At 44.6% G+C, this 20,152-nt stretch overlaps 2 protein-coding genes across 2 annotated transcripts in view; one reads left to right on the top strand and one right to left on the bottom strand.

The window, feature by feature from the left end:
- LOC309369825 (cytochrome P450 2J2-like) overlaps positions 1-18,245 on the bottom strand; it is a 39,927-nt gene extending 21,682 nt beyond the window's left edge. Inside the window, exons 1-5 of the mRNA XM_081911168.1 lie at positions 17,976-18,245; positions 16,834-16,996; positions 3,987-4,136; positions 3,624-3,784; positions 1,936-2,112 (exon numbers count right to left, since the gene is read on the bottom strand). Coding sequence (XP_081767294.1) covers positions 1,936-2,112; positions 3,624-3,784; positions 3,987-4,136; positions 16,834-16,996; positions 17,976-18,143 — 819 coding nt within the window. The 5' untranslated portion in view covers positions 18,144-18,245. The remainder of the gene's footprint in view (positions 1-1,935; positions 2,113-3,623; positions 3,785-3,986; positions 4,137-16,833; positions 16,997-17,975) is intronic.
- The window catches only part of LOC309369823 (cytochrome P450 2J2-like), a 226,942-nt gene that overhangs the window by 90,728 nt on the left and 116,062 nt on the right, over positions 1-20,152 (top strand). The window lies entirely within an intron of this gene.

Raw genomic sequence — 20,152 nt, 5'->3', positions numbered from 1 at the left:
TTTGGCTATAAATGCTACAGCTCTAGTCTTGACAGTAAATAACATTGTTGAATCTGATAAGGATATGAAACAGGAAGCCCATTCAACTGAACAATTAGAGGAAACTGAAAGTTTTGACAATATGGAGCAGGGGACATATGTTGTTCCTGAAGAAAAGGAAGGAGGAACTGAAATTTTGCAGATGCTAAAGGAGAGTTACAATTTGAGGCCTGACATGAAGACAAAAAAGGAAAATAAAAATCTGATGTGGAAAGCCTGGCCTGAACTGGAGATTGAAAAATGGAGGGATCTCCTTATGTGGAGATCTGAAGACCTGAGGATTACAAATTTGCTTAAGGCGAAAGTTGGAACTTTGGGGGCACTTGGACCTGAAAGGAGTATGAAACAAGAGATGGAGTACCCCATAGGCTTTGTTCTTAAATATGGAGGTCTGGCTGGAAGAAACATGGATCCTGTTGGGCCGGAGCCTCTTCGAGCTTTGGGGTTTAACATTAAGGACTATCAAAAAGACCGGCAGAGAGGAACTGAGATTTAAGAGCCTCGGACGTGAGATCTCCAGGCTAAACAGTATATAGAGATTGATGGACATTCGTTGGGGACTGAAACCGGGAAAAGGGTGGGTGGAGTTTGGGAATCCAAAGGGTATACAAATATAATATGCTTTGTATTTATTTTGTTTTGCTATTTGTATGGAAATTGGGAAAATCGTGGAAGGGAAATTTTGGTCGACTTTAGGAAAAAGGTTTAAGAATAAGTAATGAAGTATAAGTATTGATGTGTAAAATTGGATAAGTTAAAATTGGTTTTTAAATTAAATAAAAATAAGGTTTGCAAAAATAAATTGAGGAAATGGAAGAAAGAAGGAAAGTAAAATAACAGCATGTTAGACTAAATCACTAAGTTAAAGTGGAGAAATAAGTTAAGGACTTGCTGAGCTGATAACTTAAAGTGGAATACAAGAAGGGAAGGTGTGAGGAAGTCTGAGAAACAAGTTAAAAGAAAATAAGTAATTGAAATTTTATGTGTTTTTAATTGTTTCTTTTTAAGTTTTAAGTTTTGGATTTTTGTATCTTTTGTTATATTTTTTTTGTTTATTTTTGTTTTTGTTCTTATATGTCTCTTGAAAATGTCAATAAATATTCATTAAAAAACAACAACAAAGCATTCACCACATAACTGTCACCGGGCATTCTAAGCGTGCATGAATTTGCCTTACCCCAATTTGAATTACCTTTTACCTTTACCTGTTCATGCGTATTCCATGCGTATTCTAATCACACCAAAAACAGTTAGTAACGAGTAATAAGCAATATGAACTTAATTATGTTTGTTAATAAAAACAGTTTCCTCACATAAGGGTCATGCCTTGGTTTTTCACCAAATAATCGTCAAGCACCCCCTTTTTTGAAAGGAATAATTGGCATAAAAGTGTGACAATTATGGTGAAATATGGTATTTAACACTAAACATATTTCACCATTCGTTTGTCATCATGATAAGCATTGTTCAGAGAGTGAAAGATGAATTTCCATTTGTCCTTTCTAGTACATGAAGATAGATGAGACAGGAATTTGAAGTCATACTCTAGTTTAAGAGCATTTTTTAAGGATTTACTGTTTTCTCAGTCCACATTTGAATGTCAGATGAACATCAATCCAAAGAAATTTATGTACTGAGGGAATGCTCTATAGGCAAGACCCCTTAACACACTTAGGTTTCCACTTCTTTCCACTCACATTTTTAACAATGCTAATGGATGGATGTTTAGCAACTAAATGGACTATGAGAAATATTTGGGGGGAACTCAATGCCATTTTCAACTGAGATTCAGGAAAAAAGATGCTGGTTTCCAGGCAAGAGATTAGTATTCACTTATAACAGGGAATGTAATGATTCCTTGGATGAGCAGTATTCAGCTTCAAAGCTGATACTTACTTTCTCCATCTGAAGCAGATAGAAATCAATGAGATCTTGTGGATCATGCAGAGACTGATTCTCCTTATGCTTCTCTATCTCCTCCTTTGCAAATGAAATCACCATCTCTGAGCAGGACAAGGCCTTCTTGTGGGGCCCTGGGAGATGTTTCATGAGCCATGGGAGCATCTCATAAAGCTAAAGGAAAGATAGCAGAAATGCTGCCATTACCATGAGGAAGCTTGGTCACACCGTTTGTGCTTTGGAATTGCACTTTAAAAAACATGATCTGCATTATTCTTCAAGGCTAGCATATGAGTTTCTCACTAAGAAGAAGGAAGGTGTCTATTGATTTTCTGGAATCTCCCAATGATTGGATTCTGTGAATTATTCCTAGCAGAAAATGTGAAAGAAAACTATGGCTCAAAATATTTTCCCAGCTCCCAGGCATCATTCCAAAACTGGGCACAATCAGGGGACCCCTCCTGGAACAAGGTAGTGGCCTTTTATGGTAAGTGGGGGTGGGGGGAATTCAAGTAAGTTCACATTTAAAAGCAAATTTCCCTAATACACAAATGGAAAGACAGCCATCGTTCAAAATGTACACTTCTCCATTTTTTTAAATTTTTAGTTGTATTTATTAAATCTTCCAGTTTGCCAGTCAAGTAATTTTGATCTTTCATTACAAAAACTAAACCTTGAAGAAGGATGTTTTTTCTCGTTCCTTGTTTTCTCATTACAGATCAATTACTTGCATTTTCTGAATACATAAGAAGCAAGAAAATAAAAACTGCACTAATATAAAGCAATGTTAAAAACTGAGATATGAAAGCTGGAAGTGAGGAGGCAGAAAAAGGTCCTCCTTTCCTTCCATTCTGCAGTTTTAATCTGAAATTTTAGCCTTAGTACTGTGCCCAGAGCGCAGAAACTGCTCACAGTAATAAAATTCCTTCTTGCAAAATGTGCCTTGATTGCTGATATAAATTTGCCTGTAGTTTCCCAGTCAAGTGATGCTTACAAAAATGGAAATGCAAATGATATACAGTCCTACAATATACTGCTTTGCAGAAATATGTATATCAGGCAAAGTTGCAAATAAATGTGTGCATTAGGATAAATTAGCAGAAAAATGCTGATGAGGTTTCATGAGTCCTTTTTTAAAAAAGATCAGGATTGTGTGTAGAAATGTGGAGAACCGAACTTAAGTTTGGAAAAAGGGTTTAGTTGGGTCATAAAGAAGGGAGCTGCTTTCCTTAGCAGCAGGGACAGTGCTTGAGTTGCAGGTCTCTCTTACTTTTAAAAAATTCCAGCCAAGGCTGGCTGCAGGGGCCTGACCATGGACGCCATCATCATTGTCATTGCTAAGTGGCTAGAGAGCAGATACATTTGGTTTTCAATGATGGCAACAAAACTGTGTAATTCCCTTCTTAAGAAGATTATTTTGTTCACCTCTGTCCCCTTTGGTGGGCTCTTGATGACCTGTTCTGAAGGCCATTGTTCCATTTTTATCCCATCTTTCCTCCAAAGAGTCTTCTGTAGTGTACAAATTCTTCCTACTCCTTTTTAAAAAAAATCTCAATGGTAATCCTGAGAAATTGATCAGGCTGTGAGATAATAAGTTGCCCTTATCTCAGATCAATTTCAAAAGACTGATTTGTGGTATTTAGGGAGACCTCTTTGGCATAGTAGAAATGAAAATGACTACTCACACAATGAAAAAAGCTACATTCAAATGTTAGGACAAAATCCATTGCTTCCATCAGCTTCTGGAACTGTTCATCTTCAAGAGCAAACCGGTGACCAAAAGCCACAGCACATATCACGTTGGAGACCGAATTAGCGATGGGCAAGGAGGGATCAAGTGGCTGTCCTGCAAAATAAAATTAAAATAATGTTAGTTCAGCTGCTCCTGTTCATACTGAGAGTGGGATTTTATGGTGGCCAAGAGAAACTGCTGGGATCTCCTTTAGGAACCAAGAAAAACATATCACATTCCTTTCTAAAATGGACAGACGTAGTACACAAATAAATCTTCATATGCCAGCTCAGCACCATCACCCCTCATCACATACCCTTTGAACGTGCAAAAACCTCCACGAGCTGATGAGCCTCCTCTGCTATTTGGTGCTCCATGCCTTTCTTCCCCAACCCCAACTTCCGCATAGTAACTACACCAAACTGTCTCTGTTGCCTCCAGGTGTGACCATTTGATAATACAATACCTATGGAAAATCAATGAGAAATTATTACTTGCAGAAATCAATGTAAAAAGTTGCCACCTCAGAACAATGTTTACTGAAGTTCATATCCTTGCTTGTAAGAGCTGCTTAGTCTCTCTAAAGCAAAGAATTACAAGATGATGCAGAAAGGATTCTGGGTACAAATTGGAGGGAATTTACAGGGGAAATCTATCAAGCTTCTGGTGATCCTATTGGGAAAAGAATGGAAGTGGTAGAAATGGAAGTTCTTTTCTTTTTCTCTTGCTAAATGTACCTACAGGAAATGCCATCGCAAGATATACAACTGGGTGTAAAATAATGAATATACAAGTAAATAACTATGGATTATTTTAAAATAAAAGACTACAGAGGAGAGTTTCCTTTTAAAATAAAAATGATGGATTTATTGTTTTTAAACATGGAAGGATGGTTGGAATTTTTTGGGGGGAGATAAACTCATAATACAGGATTGGAAGAGTACTATTCGATCCACTTCCATCTGTATCTTGAAGTCTGCGGTTTCAACTACGGGTGCTGCCACCAGCTGTAATTGTTCCGGGATCAGAATATGCCTCAGCCCGGTGGCTGACTCCCCCTCCAGATACTCCAGCTTCCGGGACAGGACATCCGCCCTCTGGTTCTGGTGCCCCGGCATGTATCAGATTCGGAAGTCGAAAAGAGCAAAAAAACTGTGCCAATCTAATTTGCCTCTGGTTCAGATGCCTCACCATTAGCCAATGTTCTAAGTTCTTGTGGTCCGTGTACCTCCACTTGGTGTTGTGCTCCTTAGAGGAAATGTCTCCACACCCCCAGCACTTCTTTTATGGTGAGCAATTCTCTCTCCTAAATGGTGTAATTCCATTCTGAAGCATTCAACTTTTGGGAGTGGAAGGCACACAGCCTCAAATCTCTGTTACAGTCTTCTTGTAGCAACACAGCTCCTATGGCATTTTCTGACACGCCCGTCTCCACCACCATTGGTTGATGTGGATCTGTGTGATGCAGGTACTCCTCCGCTGCTTCTCAAATGCATCTTGAGCTTCCCAAACGCATCTTGTGCCTCCTCTGTCCAGAAGAATGGCTTCTTGCTCCTCAAGCAGTCTGTAAGGAAAGCCATGAGCCAAGAATAATTGGACCCGAACTTCTGGTAATAATTAGCAAAGCTTAAGAATCTCTGTGCGTCTTTCTTAGTCTGGCTTCTGCCAATCTAACACCGCCTGCACCTTGGCTAGGTCCATGTACACCCCTTCAGGAGAGATGTGATAACCCCAAATTCCACCCCCTTGACATGAAACTGGCATGTTCCCAATTTCGCCTAGAGGCGGTGTGTCCTTAGTCTATGCAGCACCTCCGTCACGTGTCGCACGTGCTCTTCTGGGTTCTCAGAGTAGATCAGCACATCATCTAGGTAACACAAAACTGTATTGTCCAATAAATCTGCCAGTACATGATTGATGAACATCTGGAATGTGGCCGTGCCCGATTGTAGCCCAAAAGGCATAACTAAGTATTCAAAGCTTCCAAATCTGGTATTATGAGCCATTTTCCACTTGTCCCCTTGTCTCACATGTATCAAATTGTATGCCCCCCTCAGGTCCAGCTTGGTAAAAAATTTCACCGACTGTAACCTCTCCAGCAGGTCACCAATATGTGCCAAGGGGTATTGACAAGGAATCATGAGGCTGTTGGTTTTTTTGTAGTTCACCATGAGACGTCTTTCGGGGGTGTCTTTCTTGTTCACAAGAACACTGGTGACCCACCAGGTGCTCATGACAGCCTAATAAACTCACGTTCCAAGTTCTTCTTCAGAAACTCCCACAAGTTGGCTAATTCTGCTTCTGACATGGAATATAGATGACTGGTTGGCACCAGGCACCAAGTCTGTTTTGCAATCATAAGGTCTGTGGGGTGGGTAACCTATTTGCCTCCTTTTCACAGAACACATAGGCTCTCTTCCCCCATGAGTTTTCTCCCCTACCTCTCTCCCATTGGCTCCTACCTCTATTGGCACTTCGAACCCTAGGCAGTGTGCTTGGCAGTAAGCTGAATCAAACGTTAAAGAACGCTGCGCCCATGCTATTACTGGATCATGCTTTGTGAGCTAACTTGGTGATGTGAAACATCATTGTCTCCTTGTGGCCTTACAACTCCACCCCCATGGGCCATGTGGCATAGGCAACTTGCCTCCCCACCAACAGCCTGCCATCAATTTGTTGCACTTCCAATGGGGCTTCTTGTCGCTGCGTGCCCAGCTTCTGCTGCTCTACAAAGTCTGAGTCTAAAAAGTCCAGGGAAGCCCCTGAGTATATGAGTCCCTAGACCTGCACCCTGCAGCTGTCTGGGAGTTGTAGTGTCACTGGCACCGTGAACCCAGGAACCGCCGTTTCAATCTGAGGGCTCTTTACTGACTTCCTTCCCAGCTGCCAGCCTCCTTCATGGACTGGGGTTTCCCGTTTCCCGCCAGTGCTTCCTTAGATTTTGGACCTCCCTCTACACAGATTTATTGCTTTTCTCTGTCTGGCCATTTCCTCTGCGTCAACTTTGAGAAATACAAATAGCAGAAACGCAGCAGTCTTCCGTGTGAGAGAAAAAGGGAGTGAAAATAGTTCAGGCACAGCTTCTTCTAACTAAAAGCTTTATTTACAAGCAAAACATTCCATTCCATTGGAGATTAAACCCAACCTGTCTTTCTCGCTCTGGGAGGAAAGTGAAACCAACTCTCACAGAACAAAGAGCACATACAGTGCGGCGTCACTGAGACGCTCCTCCCCCAGGGCAGAACACAAGGAGGTTAACTCTATAACCACCAAACTCCACAAACCCCAGACAGAAAACCCCCAGTCTTCTTGCTTGGACACAGTCTTGCCAAATGTCCAGATCACCCACCTGCAAAGCAACGTTTGTGACGTTGGCCCCCCACCATTCAAACTGTTCCAGGGTTCCCCCTCCCTGCTGAGCCCAGTTGCATCTGCTCTGGAAGGTCTCCCTGTCTGGGCATGCTGCCAGCTCTCTGCTCAGGCATGTTAGGAATGTGGCTTTTCACAACCATGGGCCGTCCTTGCCGCCTCTTCTCCAACGTCCACTGCTGCTGCCTCAGTCCAAGCTTCAGTGAAGCTCGGACCACATCAGTGAAGCTCGGAGTCTCCTTCTTTGGAGGTCTTTAAGCAGAGGCTTGACAACCATATGTCAGGAGTGCTCTAATGGTGTTTCCTGCTTGGCAGGGGGTTGGACTCGATGGCCCTTGTGGTCTCTTCCAACTCTATGATTCTATGATCATCCAAAGAGTCCGTGGGCAGCATTCTCGCCAGTTCACCTGATATCAGTTCATTCAACCCAACCCAGTACATGGCTGCCAAAGGCTGACTGTTTGCTTGCCACCCAAGCTTTTGAACTAACACATTGAATGCAGTCCATAACGTGGAGACAGAATCGCTCCCCTGGTGGAGGTTTAACGGTTGTTGTGCAGAGGTAACATTCTGCAGGGGATCATTAAAGATTCCATCCATAGTTTCCAAAAACTCCCCCAGGATTGAGAGGGTGCGGTGCTTGGCTGCCATTAGAGGAATCGCCCATCCTTTAGCATTGCCTTCTAACATGCCAATTAAATATGGCACTCTCTGTTGGGATACTGCCAGGGAGACAAAGGCCATCATGCCCCCACGCCGTCTCCAGATGATCCATCGATCTCCCGTAGATACAGTATCAGTCAATTAATGACACGAGCCTCAGAAATAACATGCCACATTCCAAGGCTGGTGCACGCTCTTTCAGCAGAGTTCGCACAACGAAAGATGCACTCAGGAGAGCATTATTTACAACTTTATTCAGCGTTGGTCAGAAGAAAGAAAAATCATGACTGCCTGCTTCGATGTCTCAGGCACAGAGAGAGAGAACAAAACAGAAAACATCCTGTGAACAGGAATACGCAGGCTGTGACACAACAACCTGCTCCCTTTTTAAGGTGGAACGGAAATATCCTAACACTCTCTCCTTATCAGACTTAAAATCCATTGCTCCCACATCCAGAAAATACAGAGCTTCATTTTAAAGACAAGATAGTCCGCCAGGTAAGCTATGTATTTAGAGGGGTTTACTGGCTCTGAGAGTCCTTTCTGCCTCTAAATGCAGTCTTTCTTCGCCCAGGGCCAGGTGAGGGTATCTAGCTGTGATTTCAGCTGCAAGCTGTACTGCTGCAGTTCATTTATGGCATCCCTGGACTCTCCAGCCCCCACTCCCGCTGCTCCAGCCCCCATTGCGTCCACACCCTCAGGTACTTCCCCTTGCATTCTGCTCTCTATCGTCCCTCGGTGTGAGAGAAGAGAGATTTGGCAAGCTGTCAGGTTGGTAGGCTCTCCCACACAAGATGCAATCTCTGACAGTTTAATTGTTGTTGTTTAGTCATTTAGTCGTGTCCCTTCGTGACCCCATGGACCGGAGCACACCAGGCACTCCTGTCTTCCACTGCCTCCCGCAGTTTGGACAAACTCATGCTGGTAGCTTTGAGAACACTATCCAACCCTCTCATCCTCTGTCGTCCCCTTCTCCTTCTGCCCACCATCTTTCTCAACATCAGGGTCTTTTCCAGGGAGTCTTCTCTTCTCATGAGGTGGCCAAAGTATTGGAGCCTCAGCTTCACGATCTGTCCTTCCAGTGAGCACTCAGGAATGATTTCCTTCAGAATGGAGAGGTTTGATCTTCTTGCAGTCCATGGGACTCTCAAGAGTCTCCTCCAGCACCATAATTCAAAAGCATCAATTCTTCGGCGATCAGCCTTCTTTATGGTCCAGCTCTCACTTCCATACATCACTACTGGGAAAACCATAGCTTTTACTATGCGGACCTTTGTTGGCAAGGTGATGTCTCTGCTTTTTAGGATGCTGTCTAGGTTTGTCATTGCTTTTCTCCCAAAAAGCAGGAGTCTTTTAATTTTGTGGCTGCTGTCACCATCTGTAGTGATCATGGAGCCCAAGAAAGTAAAATCTCTCACTGCACCCCATTTCTTCCCCTTCAATTTGCCAGGAGGTGATGGGACCAGTGGCCATGATCTTCTTTTTTTTTATGTTGAGCTTCAGAACATATTTTGCGCTCTGCTCTTTTTAACCCTCTTTAAAAGGTTCTTTAGGGACGCGGGTGGCGCTGTGGGTAAAAGCCTCAGCGCCTAGGGCTTGCCGATCGAAAGGTCGGCGGTTCGAATCCCCGCGGCGGGGTGCGCTCCCGTTGCTCGGTCCCAGCGCCTGCCAACCTAGCAGTTCGAAAGCACCCCCGGGTGCAAGTAGATAAATGTTGTTGTTGTTGTTTAGTCGTTTAGTCGTGTCCGATAAATAAATAGGGACCGTAGATAAATAGGGACCGCTTATCAGCGGGAAGGTAAACGGCGTTTCCGTGTGCGGCTCTGGCTCGCCAGATGCAGCTTTGTCACGCTGGCCACGTGACCCGGAAGTGTCTTCGGACAGCGCTGGCCCCTGGCCTCTTGAGTGAGATGGGCGCACAACCCCAGAGTCTGGCAAGACTGGCCCGTACGGGCAGGGGTACCTTTACCTTTAAAAGGTTCTTTAATTCCTCCTCACTTTCTGGCATCAATGTTGTGTCATCTGCATATCTGGGGTTGTTGATATTTCTTCCGGCAATCTTAATTCCGGCTTGGTATTCATCCAGCCCAGCCTTTCGCATGATGAATTCTGCATATAAGTTAAATAAGACAATATACAGCCTTGTCGTACTCCTTTCCCAATTTTGAACCAATCAGTTGTTCCATATCCACTTCTAACTGTAGCTTCTTGTCCCACATAGAGATTTCTCAGGAGACAGATGAGGTGATCAGGCACTCCAATTTCTTTAAGAACTTGCCATAGTTTGCTGTGGTCGACACAGTCAAAGGCTTTTGCATAGTCAATGAAGCAGAAGTAGATGTCTTTCTGGGATTCTTTAGCTTTCTCCATAATCCAGCGCATGTTTGCAATTTGGTCTCTGGTTCCTCTGCCTCTTCTAAATCCAGCTTGAACTGGTGGGAGTTCTCGGTCCACATACTGCTTGAGCCTTCCTTGTAGAATTTTAAGCATAACCTTGCTAGCATGTGAAATGAGTGTAATTGTGCGGTAGTTGGAGCATTCTTTGGCACTGCCCTTCTTTGGGATTGGGATGTAGACTGATCTTCTCCAATACTCTGGCCACTGCTGAGTTTTCCAAACTTGCTAGCATATTGAGTGTAGCACGTTAACAGCATCATCTTTTAAAATTTTGAATAGTTCAGCTGGAATACCATCACTTCCACTGGCCTTGTTGTTAGCAGTGCTTTCTAAGGCCCATTTGACTTCACTCTCCGGGACGTCTGGCTCTTTGCTTTCTTGCATTTCCTTTTCATTGGGATGATTTTCGTTGCTGCCTCCTGTATAATGTTGTGAGCCTCCATCCATAGTTCTTCAGGCACTCTGTCCACCAAATCTAAGTCCTGAAACCTGTTCCTCACTTCCACTGTGTATTCCTAAGGGATTTGATTTGGATTGTATCTTACTGGCCCAGTGGTTTTTCCTACTTTCTTCAGTTTAAGCTTGAATTTTGCTATAAGAAGCTCATGATCTGAGCCACAGTAAGCTCCAGGTCTTGTTTTTGCTGACTGTATAGAGTTTCTCCATCTTTGGCTGCCGAGAATATAATCAATCTGATTTCGATGCTGCCCATCTGGTGATGTCCATGTGTAGAGTCATCTTTTGTGTTGTTGGAAAAGCGTTTTTGTGATGACCAGCTTGTTCTCTTGACACAACTCTATTAGCCTTTGCCCTGCTTCGTTTTGATCTCCAAGGCCAAACTTGCCAGTTGTTCCTTTTATCTCTTGACTCCCTACTTTAGCATTCCAATCCCCTATAATGAGAAGAACATCCTTCTTTGGTGTCACTTCTATAAGGTCTTGTAAGTCTTCATAGAATTGGTCAATTTCAGTTTCTTCAGCACCAGTAGTTGGTGCATAAACTTGGATCACTGTGATGTTAAAAGGTCTGCCTTGGATTTGTATCAAGATCATTCTATCATTTTTGAGATTGCATCCCAGTACAGCTCTTGCCACTCTTTTGTTGACTATGAGGGCCACTCCATTTCTTTTACGGGATTCTTTCCCACAGTAGTAGATATGATGGTCATCCAAACTGAATTTGCCCATTCCCGTCCATTTTAGTTCACTGATGCCCAGGATGTCAATATTTATTCTTGCCATCTCATTTTTGACCACATCCAACTTACCCAGGTTCATGGTTCTTACAGTCCAGATCCCTATGCATTTTTTTAAAAAAAGCATTGGACTTTCCTTTTGCTTCCAGGCATATCCACAACTGAGCGACCTTTTGACTTGTACTTGTCCTCCGCTCTTCCTCAGTAGCATGTTGTGCGCCTTCTGACCTGAGGGGATCATCTCCCAGCGTCATAACTTTTATGTACCTATTGTCTTTGTCCATGGAGTTTTCTTGGTGGGAATACTGGAGTGGCTTGCTGGTTCCTGCTCCAGGTGGATTACGTTTGGTCAAAACTCTCCACTATAATCTGTCTATCTTGGGTGGCCCTGCACGGTGTAGCCCATAGCTTCTCTGAGTTATTCAAGCCCCTTCACCATGGCAAGGCAGTGATCCATGAAGGGGGGTGGATTATTATTATTATTATTATTATTATTATTATTATTATTATTATTATTATTATTATCAAATATTGGTTGTCGAACATAATCTGTTCAACTGAGGCACGGCTTCCAATTGGTTGCAGGTGCTTCCTGCACTAAATTGGAGGCTGCGTTGGACATTCACTTCCAGAAAACATTAAAACAACAGAGCATTTACTTCTGGGGTTTTTAGCATTTGGGAAGCAAAACATTCCAAAATGGAGGCATTTGAGATCTGAGGTTTGACTGTATTTATTATTACATTTACATTCCACTCATCCTCCCAGAGGAACCGAGAGCTAAAAAGAAGCAAAACTAAGAAAGATCTAAACTGAAAAGCTTATTGGAAGGGGATATATTGATCTCAAGTTGTATAGGCTGCTTGTTCAACCAGCACCTTGAACTTAGCTGATTGTCAGCCAGTGGCATAACATGCTGGCTATGTCCTGCCCCCATGAGCAGTCAAGCTACTGCATTTTTTTTGCCAGACACTATTTCAAGGGCAGCCCGAAATGCAGCACATTGCTATAATTAGCCTGGAGGTAACCAGCACATGGATGACAGTAGTTAAGCTATCCTGATCCAGAAACTACTTTAGCTGTCTTATTAGCCAAAGCTGCCTTGCTAGCTGAAGCCTTGCTACCTGGGCCTCTAGCAGCTAAGATGGATCCAGGAGCACCTCTAGTCTATGAACCTGTTCTCTCAGGGGGAGTTGAACCCCATTCATAGCAATAAACTGAACAATTGACTAGACTCCAACCACCATGCCCCCATCTTACCAAGATTCAGACTGATGTAGGCATCAAAGCCTTCAGCAGAAAGAACTTTGAGCTCAAGCTCTTCATCCAGCACTGAGGGCCAACAAGCTTCTACCTACAGTTGAATCAAACCACAGTGCAGTACAATTGCTAATTCCACAAAGCACTTCTTAGTTGCAATCCATCAGGGGTGCCACTTGAATAAAATATGAAGAAGGGGGCAAGTGAGCCCCACCTCACATAATCAGTGATGAGGATTGCTCTTTCAGAACTCTGCCAGCACTGGCGATCTCTGGCATTGAATGTGTTGGTCTCGTGTGGGGCACCAAGGAGAGCTTGGCTGTCTGGCTGGTGTACTGACCACCCAGCACACCGGCAGCCACCCTGTCAGACCTGCTGGAGGTGGCGGCAGGCTAGGCCTTGGAATTCTCAAGCCTATTGGTTCTGGGAGACTTCAACGTCCATGCCAATGCTGCCCCCTCCTCACAGGCTCTGGACCTAATGACTTCCATGGCAACACTAGGGCTCTCCCAGTTTGTTTTGGGCCCCACTCATGAAGCAGGCCACACGCTGGATTTGATCTTTGGTGCTGGCATAGATGTGATCATACTCCCCCCTGTGGAAGTGACATGATCTGATCACTGCACTCTGAAAGCCAAGATTGACTTCCCACTCCTCCCCTGCTCAGGTGGTGAGCCTATTTGGGCTCGCCCACGAAGGCTGATGGGTTCTGACACATTCTGTCAGGTCTTGCAGGACTCTGCTCCCCCTGATGACTCATTACATGACCTTGTCGAGGACTGGAATAACCAGTTCTTGGCGGCCATCAATAAGATCACGCCCAAGCGCCCTCTGCAACTCCGCTGAAACCGGGCCCCTTGGTTTACCTAGGAGCTCGGGAAAATGGAGCGGGATCTCAAATGGCTAGAGTGAGTATGGGGACGGACTCATGATGGAGCTTCAAGAACATCTTATAGGATGCTTATGAAAGCCTATGAGGTGGCTATGAAAGCTGCTAAGAAATCTTACTTTGCAGCTTCCATTGCATCCACTAGCTCTTGCCCAGCACAACCTTTTAGAATAATTAGGTCAATAACGTCCTTAGAAGGACAACCAAATTTAAGCATAAATTCGACTCACAGCTGTGAGGCGTTTGCGAACTTTTTTGCAGAGAAAGTCCTGTTGCTCTGCCATGACCTCCCTGCCAATTTAGATACAGTGACAGAACTGGAGGCCCCTCAACAGTCTTCGGGTCCAGTGTTGGATCATTTCGATCACATACTCCCTGCTGATGTGGATAGATTCCTCTGAGCTGGTAGGCCCACCACTTGCCTCCTTGATCCATGCCCGTCTTGGCTGATTAGAGTATGCCCAGATGTTGCACGGATCCCCCTGGTTGAAATTTTCAATTTGTCCCTTGGCATGGGGACATTCCCAGGGGAGCTGAAGGAAGCAGTGGTGTGTCCGCTCTTAAAGAAAACTTCACTAGATCCTTTAGATTTATCCAATTACTGCCCAGTTTCAAATCTTCCATATCTGAGTAAGGTAATTGATAGAGTGGTTGCTGAACAGCTTGGTAGGTTTCTGGAAGAAACATCAGCTTTAGATCTATTTCAGTCCGGGATCCGTCCTGGTTTTGGGACCGAGACGGCTCTGGTCGCCCTAACGGATTTTCTCCGTAGACAACTGGATCGAGGCGGGTCAGGACTGCTGATTCTCTTAGATTTGTCAGCAGCCTTCAACATGGTTGATCTTGATTTTCTGTTCCACCGCCTCACCCACGTGGGGATGCAGAGCATAGCCCGTAAATGGCTGTGCTCTTTTATCTCTGGTCAGGGACAGAGGGTGGCACCAGGGAGGGAGATGTTCTCACGCTACTCCTTGGTGTGTGGAGTGCCACAGGGTGCGATCCTCTCCCCAATGCTTTTTAACATCTTTATGCGGGCCCTTGCCCAGATTGTCCGGAGCTTTGGGCTGGCTTGTCACCAATATGCTGATGACACTCAGCGCTATCTGCTGATGGATCACACTGACTCGGCCTCGGACACACTGACTAGATGCTTGGACCTTCATACCTACGGCAGTGTTTCCCAACCTTTTTTGGGCAAAGGCACACTTGTTTGATGAAAAAAATCTCGAGGCACACCACCATTACAGCCCCGTGACGTCAGCGCGCAGCGTCGCGCCGGGAGGGATGCACGAAAGTGTAAGTTTCAATTTTTTCCCCTCCCCTCCTGTGTAAAGGGGAATGCACTCTGCTAAGTAAAGGCACTTGCCACAGCAGCGTCAACGTCACAGCACCCACCGGCACCCAAGAGAGAAGGGGTCTCAGCAGCCCTTTTGCCAGGAAGAGGAGCAAGAACGAGAGGAGGAGGAGGAAGAGGAAGAGAGTCCCCCCCCCAAAAAACATTCTCCTTTTGATCTTCCTTATTTGCAATTCCTCATTGCAAAACAGCGGTTGATATAGAGCTGATTTTTTTGTTATTACAGTCCCCACCCCCTCACCTAGAAAAACACCCCCTGTCAATTTTATTATTATCATTATTATTATTATTCCCCGCCACTCTGGGAGGCTGAAGCCCTTTAAGGCTTCCTTCTGTCCACTCTCTGTGAATTACCTGCCCGGAGCGGGTTTCTGGGGGGGGCGCTGCTGCCGGTGTCCTCCCCGTCGAGTCTCGCCTTGCCCGGCGCGTGGCGGGCGCCCTTTCCCACACTCTGCCGGCTGCGCTGCCAAGCGGCTTGGCCTGTCAGAGTTACCGGGCTCGGCGGGCGGTAATTCCCGAAGAAAGCCGGCGGCGCTTGAAGAGCTGGCAAGCCCCCATTTGCATGTCTGTTTTCCGCAGCCCTTGGAGAGGATTAAGTTCCCTCCTTCCTGCCGGGGAACCTCCAAGCTTTGGGGGTGGGGGGGGAGGAGGCAGCAAAGCGAGGCAGGAAGGAGAGCGCGGCTTGGCTGGGTGAGCTTTGGCAGGGGCAGGGAATGAGAGCCGCGAGGCGGGCGAGGCGGGCGCTGCGGGCGGAAGCGCTGCCCGCCGAGCTCGCAGGCAGCCAGGCAGGCAGACGGCGAGAGCCCCGTGCTGGGCGACCTCTCCTCGCCGCCGCCGCCCCGCCTCTCGCTGCCCGACTTGCCCGCCTCCCTCCCACGGAGGTAGGCTGGTGTGCCTTGGGAGGGAGGCGGGCGAGTCGGGCGGCGAGCACACGCGGGGCGGCGAGCGAGCTCCCTCCCACATCCCATCGCCGCTCGCTTCGGCCGGCCTACTGGAGGAAGGCGCGAAAATCTCGCGCATGCGCAGGCCTTCCGCCTGCGACAGCCCAGTAGGCCGGCTGAAGCGAGCGGCGATGGGATGTGGGAGGGAGCTCGCTCGCCGCCCCACGTGTGCTCGCCGCCGCCGCCGCCCCGCCTCTCGCCACCCGCCTCGCCCGCCTCCCTCCCATGGAACACAAGGCAACGTTCCGCGGCACACTAGTGTGCCGCGGAACACCGGTTGGGAAACACTGACCTACGGAACCACCTCTCCCAGTATGCCCCATGGAGAACCTTAAGGTCCATAAATAGCAACATCCTAGTGGTCCTGGGCCCTAAGGAAGTTAGATTGGCTTCAACCAGAGCCAGGGCCTTTTCAACACTGGCTCTGGCCTGGTGGAACACTCTGTCTCATGAGACCAGGGACCTGCAGGATCTGATTTCTTTCTGCAGGGACTGTAAGACAGAGTTGTTCCGCCTGGCTTTTGGCTTGGAATTAACTTGATCCCCTCCCCCTCTTACTTTTCTCCTTCTGTGATGGAACTCCTACTTGGGGACTTCCCTGGCTTTTTTCTGGCCCACATAGGACCAGTCTGGATTTTCCCCCCCAACCAGACTTGACATTTTCACCCCCAAAAAGTTTTCATCCCCAAAAAATTTCTGCTGAAACGAGGCTGCACTTTAATGTTGTATTTTAATCTTGTTTTTTAAGTTGTATTTCAATCAATTATTTTATATCTGGTGTTGGCTGGGGAGGGTGGGGTATAAATAAAATTTTTTATTATTATTATTATTATTATTATTATTATTATTATTATTATTATTATGCGGCTCATGCCCACCATTAGAATGGCAATTGTCATGAACTTAGGGGGAGCCTGGTGGTCCCCTCAAATATTTTAGGGGACACTGAAAGGACCTCAGCCCCTAGTTGTTCACTTCTAGGTAACCCATTTCCTGTTGAGTGCAACAATAATAGAGAACCTTTGCTCTGGACAGCCCTTTAAACATTTTCTCTTGGGAAAATACCAGGAGAAACTCTTATTCTTCACTACTTACCTTTTCCTTTTATCATAGTCCTAAGGAAAGGAGTCTCTGGTCGCTCGTCTAATTCTTCCGAGTGGTCAGTGAGCGCTTCTTTCACTGCTTGGAATCCAGACAGTACTACAACGGGTAGATGTATTGTCCATAGGGTGAAAATATTTCCATGTTGCTTTGCAAGCTACCATTAGGGTCAAAAGAGAGAAGAGTAATGATGTGTTTAAAAAATGCAGTTGGATATTTCAACTTAATACAAGAGCTTCAGTCTCCCTCCCCTCTGCAGCTTCTTCCGTATATTCAGAGCTCAAGTTATGGCTGCTCCCCGCTGCTTCTCCCTTCCCTCTTATATGTTTGCTCTCTATGCCTGCATTCTCATTCCCTGTCAGTGAAGCAACATCGCTGACACCAGGCTTAAGAAATTGAATAGCACCTGCAGGTTAATTCCATGTTGAGAGGCTGTCATGAATGAATGCTGAGGAGTTATGTGGTCAGTCTATTTTTTTATATAACAATATTTTATTCTTTTTTCCATTTAGAAAGTTATATTTGTTATACAACAATTATATTCCAATTCAACAAAACAAGTGGCTTCCCACTCACCCTGCATCATTGTTTATAACTTGAATTACATACAATTGCATTTTAAAGTTCCACCGTATCTAATTTCATCCTCTCCAACATGTTTCTTAATATATTCTGCTGTTTTCTTACACTTCAAACCACACTATGGTCTTTACATATGGGAAATAACTTTTTATATAGGCTGCAAATGTTTTCCAATCTTCATTAAAAGATTCTAGATCAGTATCTTTTATTAATTTTTGCCTTCTCTGCATATTCCAAGATTTTCATAAACAATTCTTTCTTTGAGGGTGTTCTCTCCTCCTTCCTCAGTTTAACAGTATACATTAAATATTTTTGATCAGTAGTTTTTAATGCATATTTTCAACTTTTATATGATTTTGTGCTTTTCAGTATTAATAATATTCTTTGTATTATCCCTATTATTTGTATATCTTACTGTTTCTTACAAAGGAGGCTTATGGCATTTACCATTTACCATTTGATGCTATTGTTTAAGCTGAAATATCACAATTGTTGAGGGAAATAGATAAAGCAATTGCTGAAATCAGACTGAATTATCACCAAAATGTAAGTACCTTAATGAGAGTATCTTCATGAATCTTCAATCCAAATTTCCACAAGACTACAATGAGAGGAACCTTAGGAGGGCCTGGAGGGTAATGCCTGTTTGACCAGAGCAGTTTCTTGAAGTTCAGAATCAGAAGAACCACCAGCAGAGCAATCAAAAGTGCCCATATCTCCATCCTTCTCTTGCTGTCTCTTTCTCCTTAATTCTTTCTAGGTTGCCTGGTCAGGTTCAACTCTCTTTCTCTAAGGGCTTTTTGCTTTCCTCAGAGACATCAGCAGTACTTTTTGCTTATATATGCTCAGTTATTAAAAACAAATAAGCAACAAGGGGTGTGATACCATGTGCTAATAGCCTTGGAATGTGATTGCAAGTCATGTAATACAACTGAACACTATAATCATTCTTATGTGGGTCATGCAAATGAGAGGGTGTTTGATGAATTGTAATTAGAATCCAAGCTATCTTAAGGCCGATTTTATGACACAAATGTTTGGGAAAGAATTTTGTACCAAATATTCATAAAATAAAACATGAATATGAGAAAAGCCCCGCTGGATCACACCGAAATCCTCTCTTGCGCAAAAAGAGGGATTACCTCTTTTCTCCCTTGAATAGTGCAGAGAGCTGAAGGAGGAATTTGAAAGAGTGATAGTCTTTCCTGCTTCCTCTTACTGCTGCCAGGGGCGCATTGGAAGATGGCCGACAATACCATCTCTCCAGATCACATGGGACAATTAAGAGGCTATATGGGAGTATGCTGCCTCCCTTGTTTACTCCAGGGAATGGGGAAACACTGCCTTGCCTGCTGTTGCCATAAATCATCCCCGAGTTCATAAGAAGGGGGTGAAGGCACTAGGCACATAGCCCCCGCGTGGATTGGCTCTCCCGAACGCTGTCTCTGATTGCGCAAACTGGTTGCAGGAGTTCGATATAAACAATTAGGTGAAGCAAATGCACACATTTCAAGTGAAGAATGGGAGTTAAGACTGCTAATTAAAGTGACCTCTGTTAAGTAGAGCAACGGGTTGGATTTAACAGGAATATATCAAGAAGAAAACATCAAAGGGTCGGTATGTCAGAACGGGACTGGAAGGGGGGGGACTTTTCTTTTGCTCTTTTATGTGATTACCTAATAACCCCTCCCCAAGAAAGAACTGTTGCATAATTGACAATAGTGGGATGAGTAAAAACTGTGTGAAAATGAATTAATAACCAAAGGCTTGGCTCATGGAGATCTAGAAGAGTGGGGGCTTTTGGAGTGACGCAGCAATAAAAAGAGAGTTGCTATGTTGGCAGGTTATGTCGAAAGACTGATGGCTGAGAAGGTAGTTAAGGATTTGTTATTATACTGGATTCCTGGCAGAACCTCCTCAGAAGTTTGAGAAAGGGAGTGACAGACCTGCGAAGATTAACGACGGTAAGAGTGTTTTTTTATGGAGGTGATGAGAAGAGGCAGCCGTCTGGGTATGACTCTTGGATGAACGGAAAAACTCACACAGGATTATAAAATATTTCTTTCAACTCGCTGGCGGAGACTATCAGAGGTCACAAAGAGAAAGGAAAAATATATGAAAACAACAAAAAGAGATGTGGAAAACAAGAAGAAAGGATTGGATAGAATTGTGAACATCATTTGGACAGAATTGTGGACATTAAAGCAGTAGCAACAAGATGATTGGATCCCTTTCGGAACTTGAAATATGGGTACCCCCAACAAAAAATTAAAATTTGGCTTTGTAATTCAGAATTAATGTGATGTGATTTGATTGGTCTTTAATAAAAAATATTTTCAAAAAAATAAAAAATGAATATGAGAAAAGCCCCGCTGGATCACACCGAAATCCTCTTGCGCAAAAAGAGGGATTACCTCTTTTCTCCCTTGAATAGTGCATAGAGCTGGATGAGGAATTTGAAAGAGTGATAGTCTTTCCTGCTTCCTCTTTATGATCTATATGTACTGGATCCAACTTTTACCCAGACTCTTAGGAAAAGCCAAGTGTGCATGTGTACATTCTCTCTCTCTCCCTCCCTCCCCCCTCTCTCAGGGGGCTCATCTGGGAGAGTGAGGACTCACGCAAATGTATGGTGCCTGCTTGTAAGTGAAAGAGTAACAACCCTGAATAATTTAACTCCTTATAAAAATTCATGATTTACACCAAGATTCTGAATATTCTTTATTTGTCA

The sequence above is a fragment of the Podarcis melisellensis genome, assembly GCF_964234715.1.
Source record: "Podarcis melisellensis genome assembly, chromosome: 5".
NCBI lineage: Eukaryota > Metazoa > Chordata > Lepidosauria > Squamata > Lacertidae > Podarcis > Podarcis melisellensis.
Note: the sequence above shows the minus strand (reverse complement) of the source record. Positions and strands in the feature narration are given on the sequence as shown.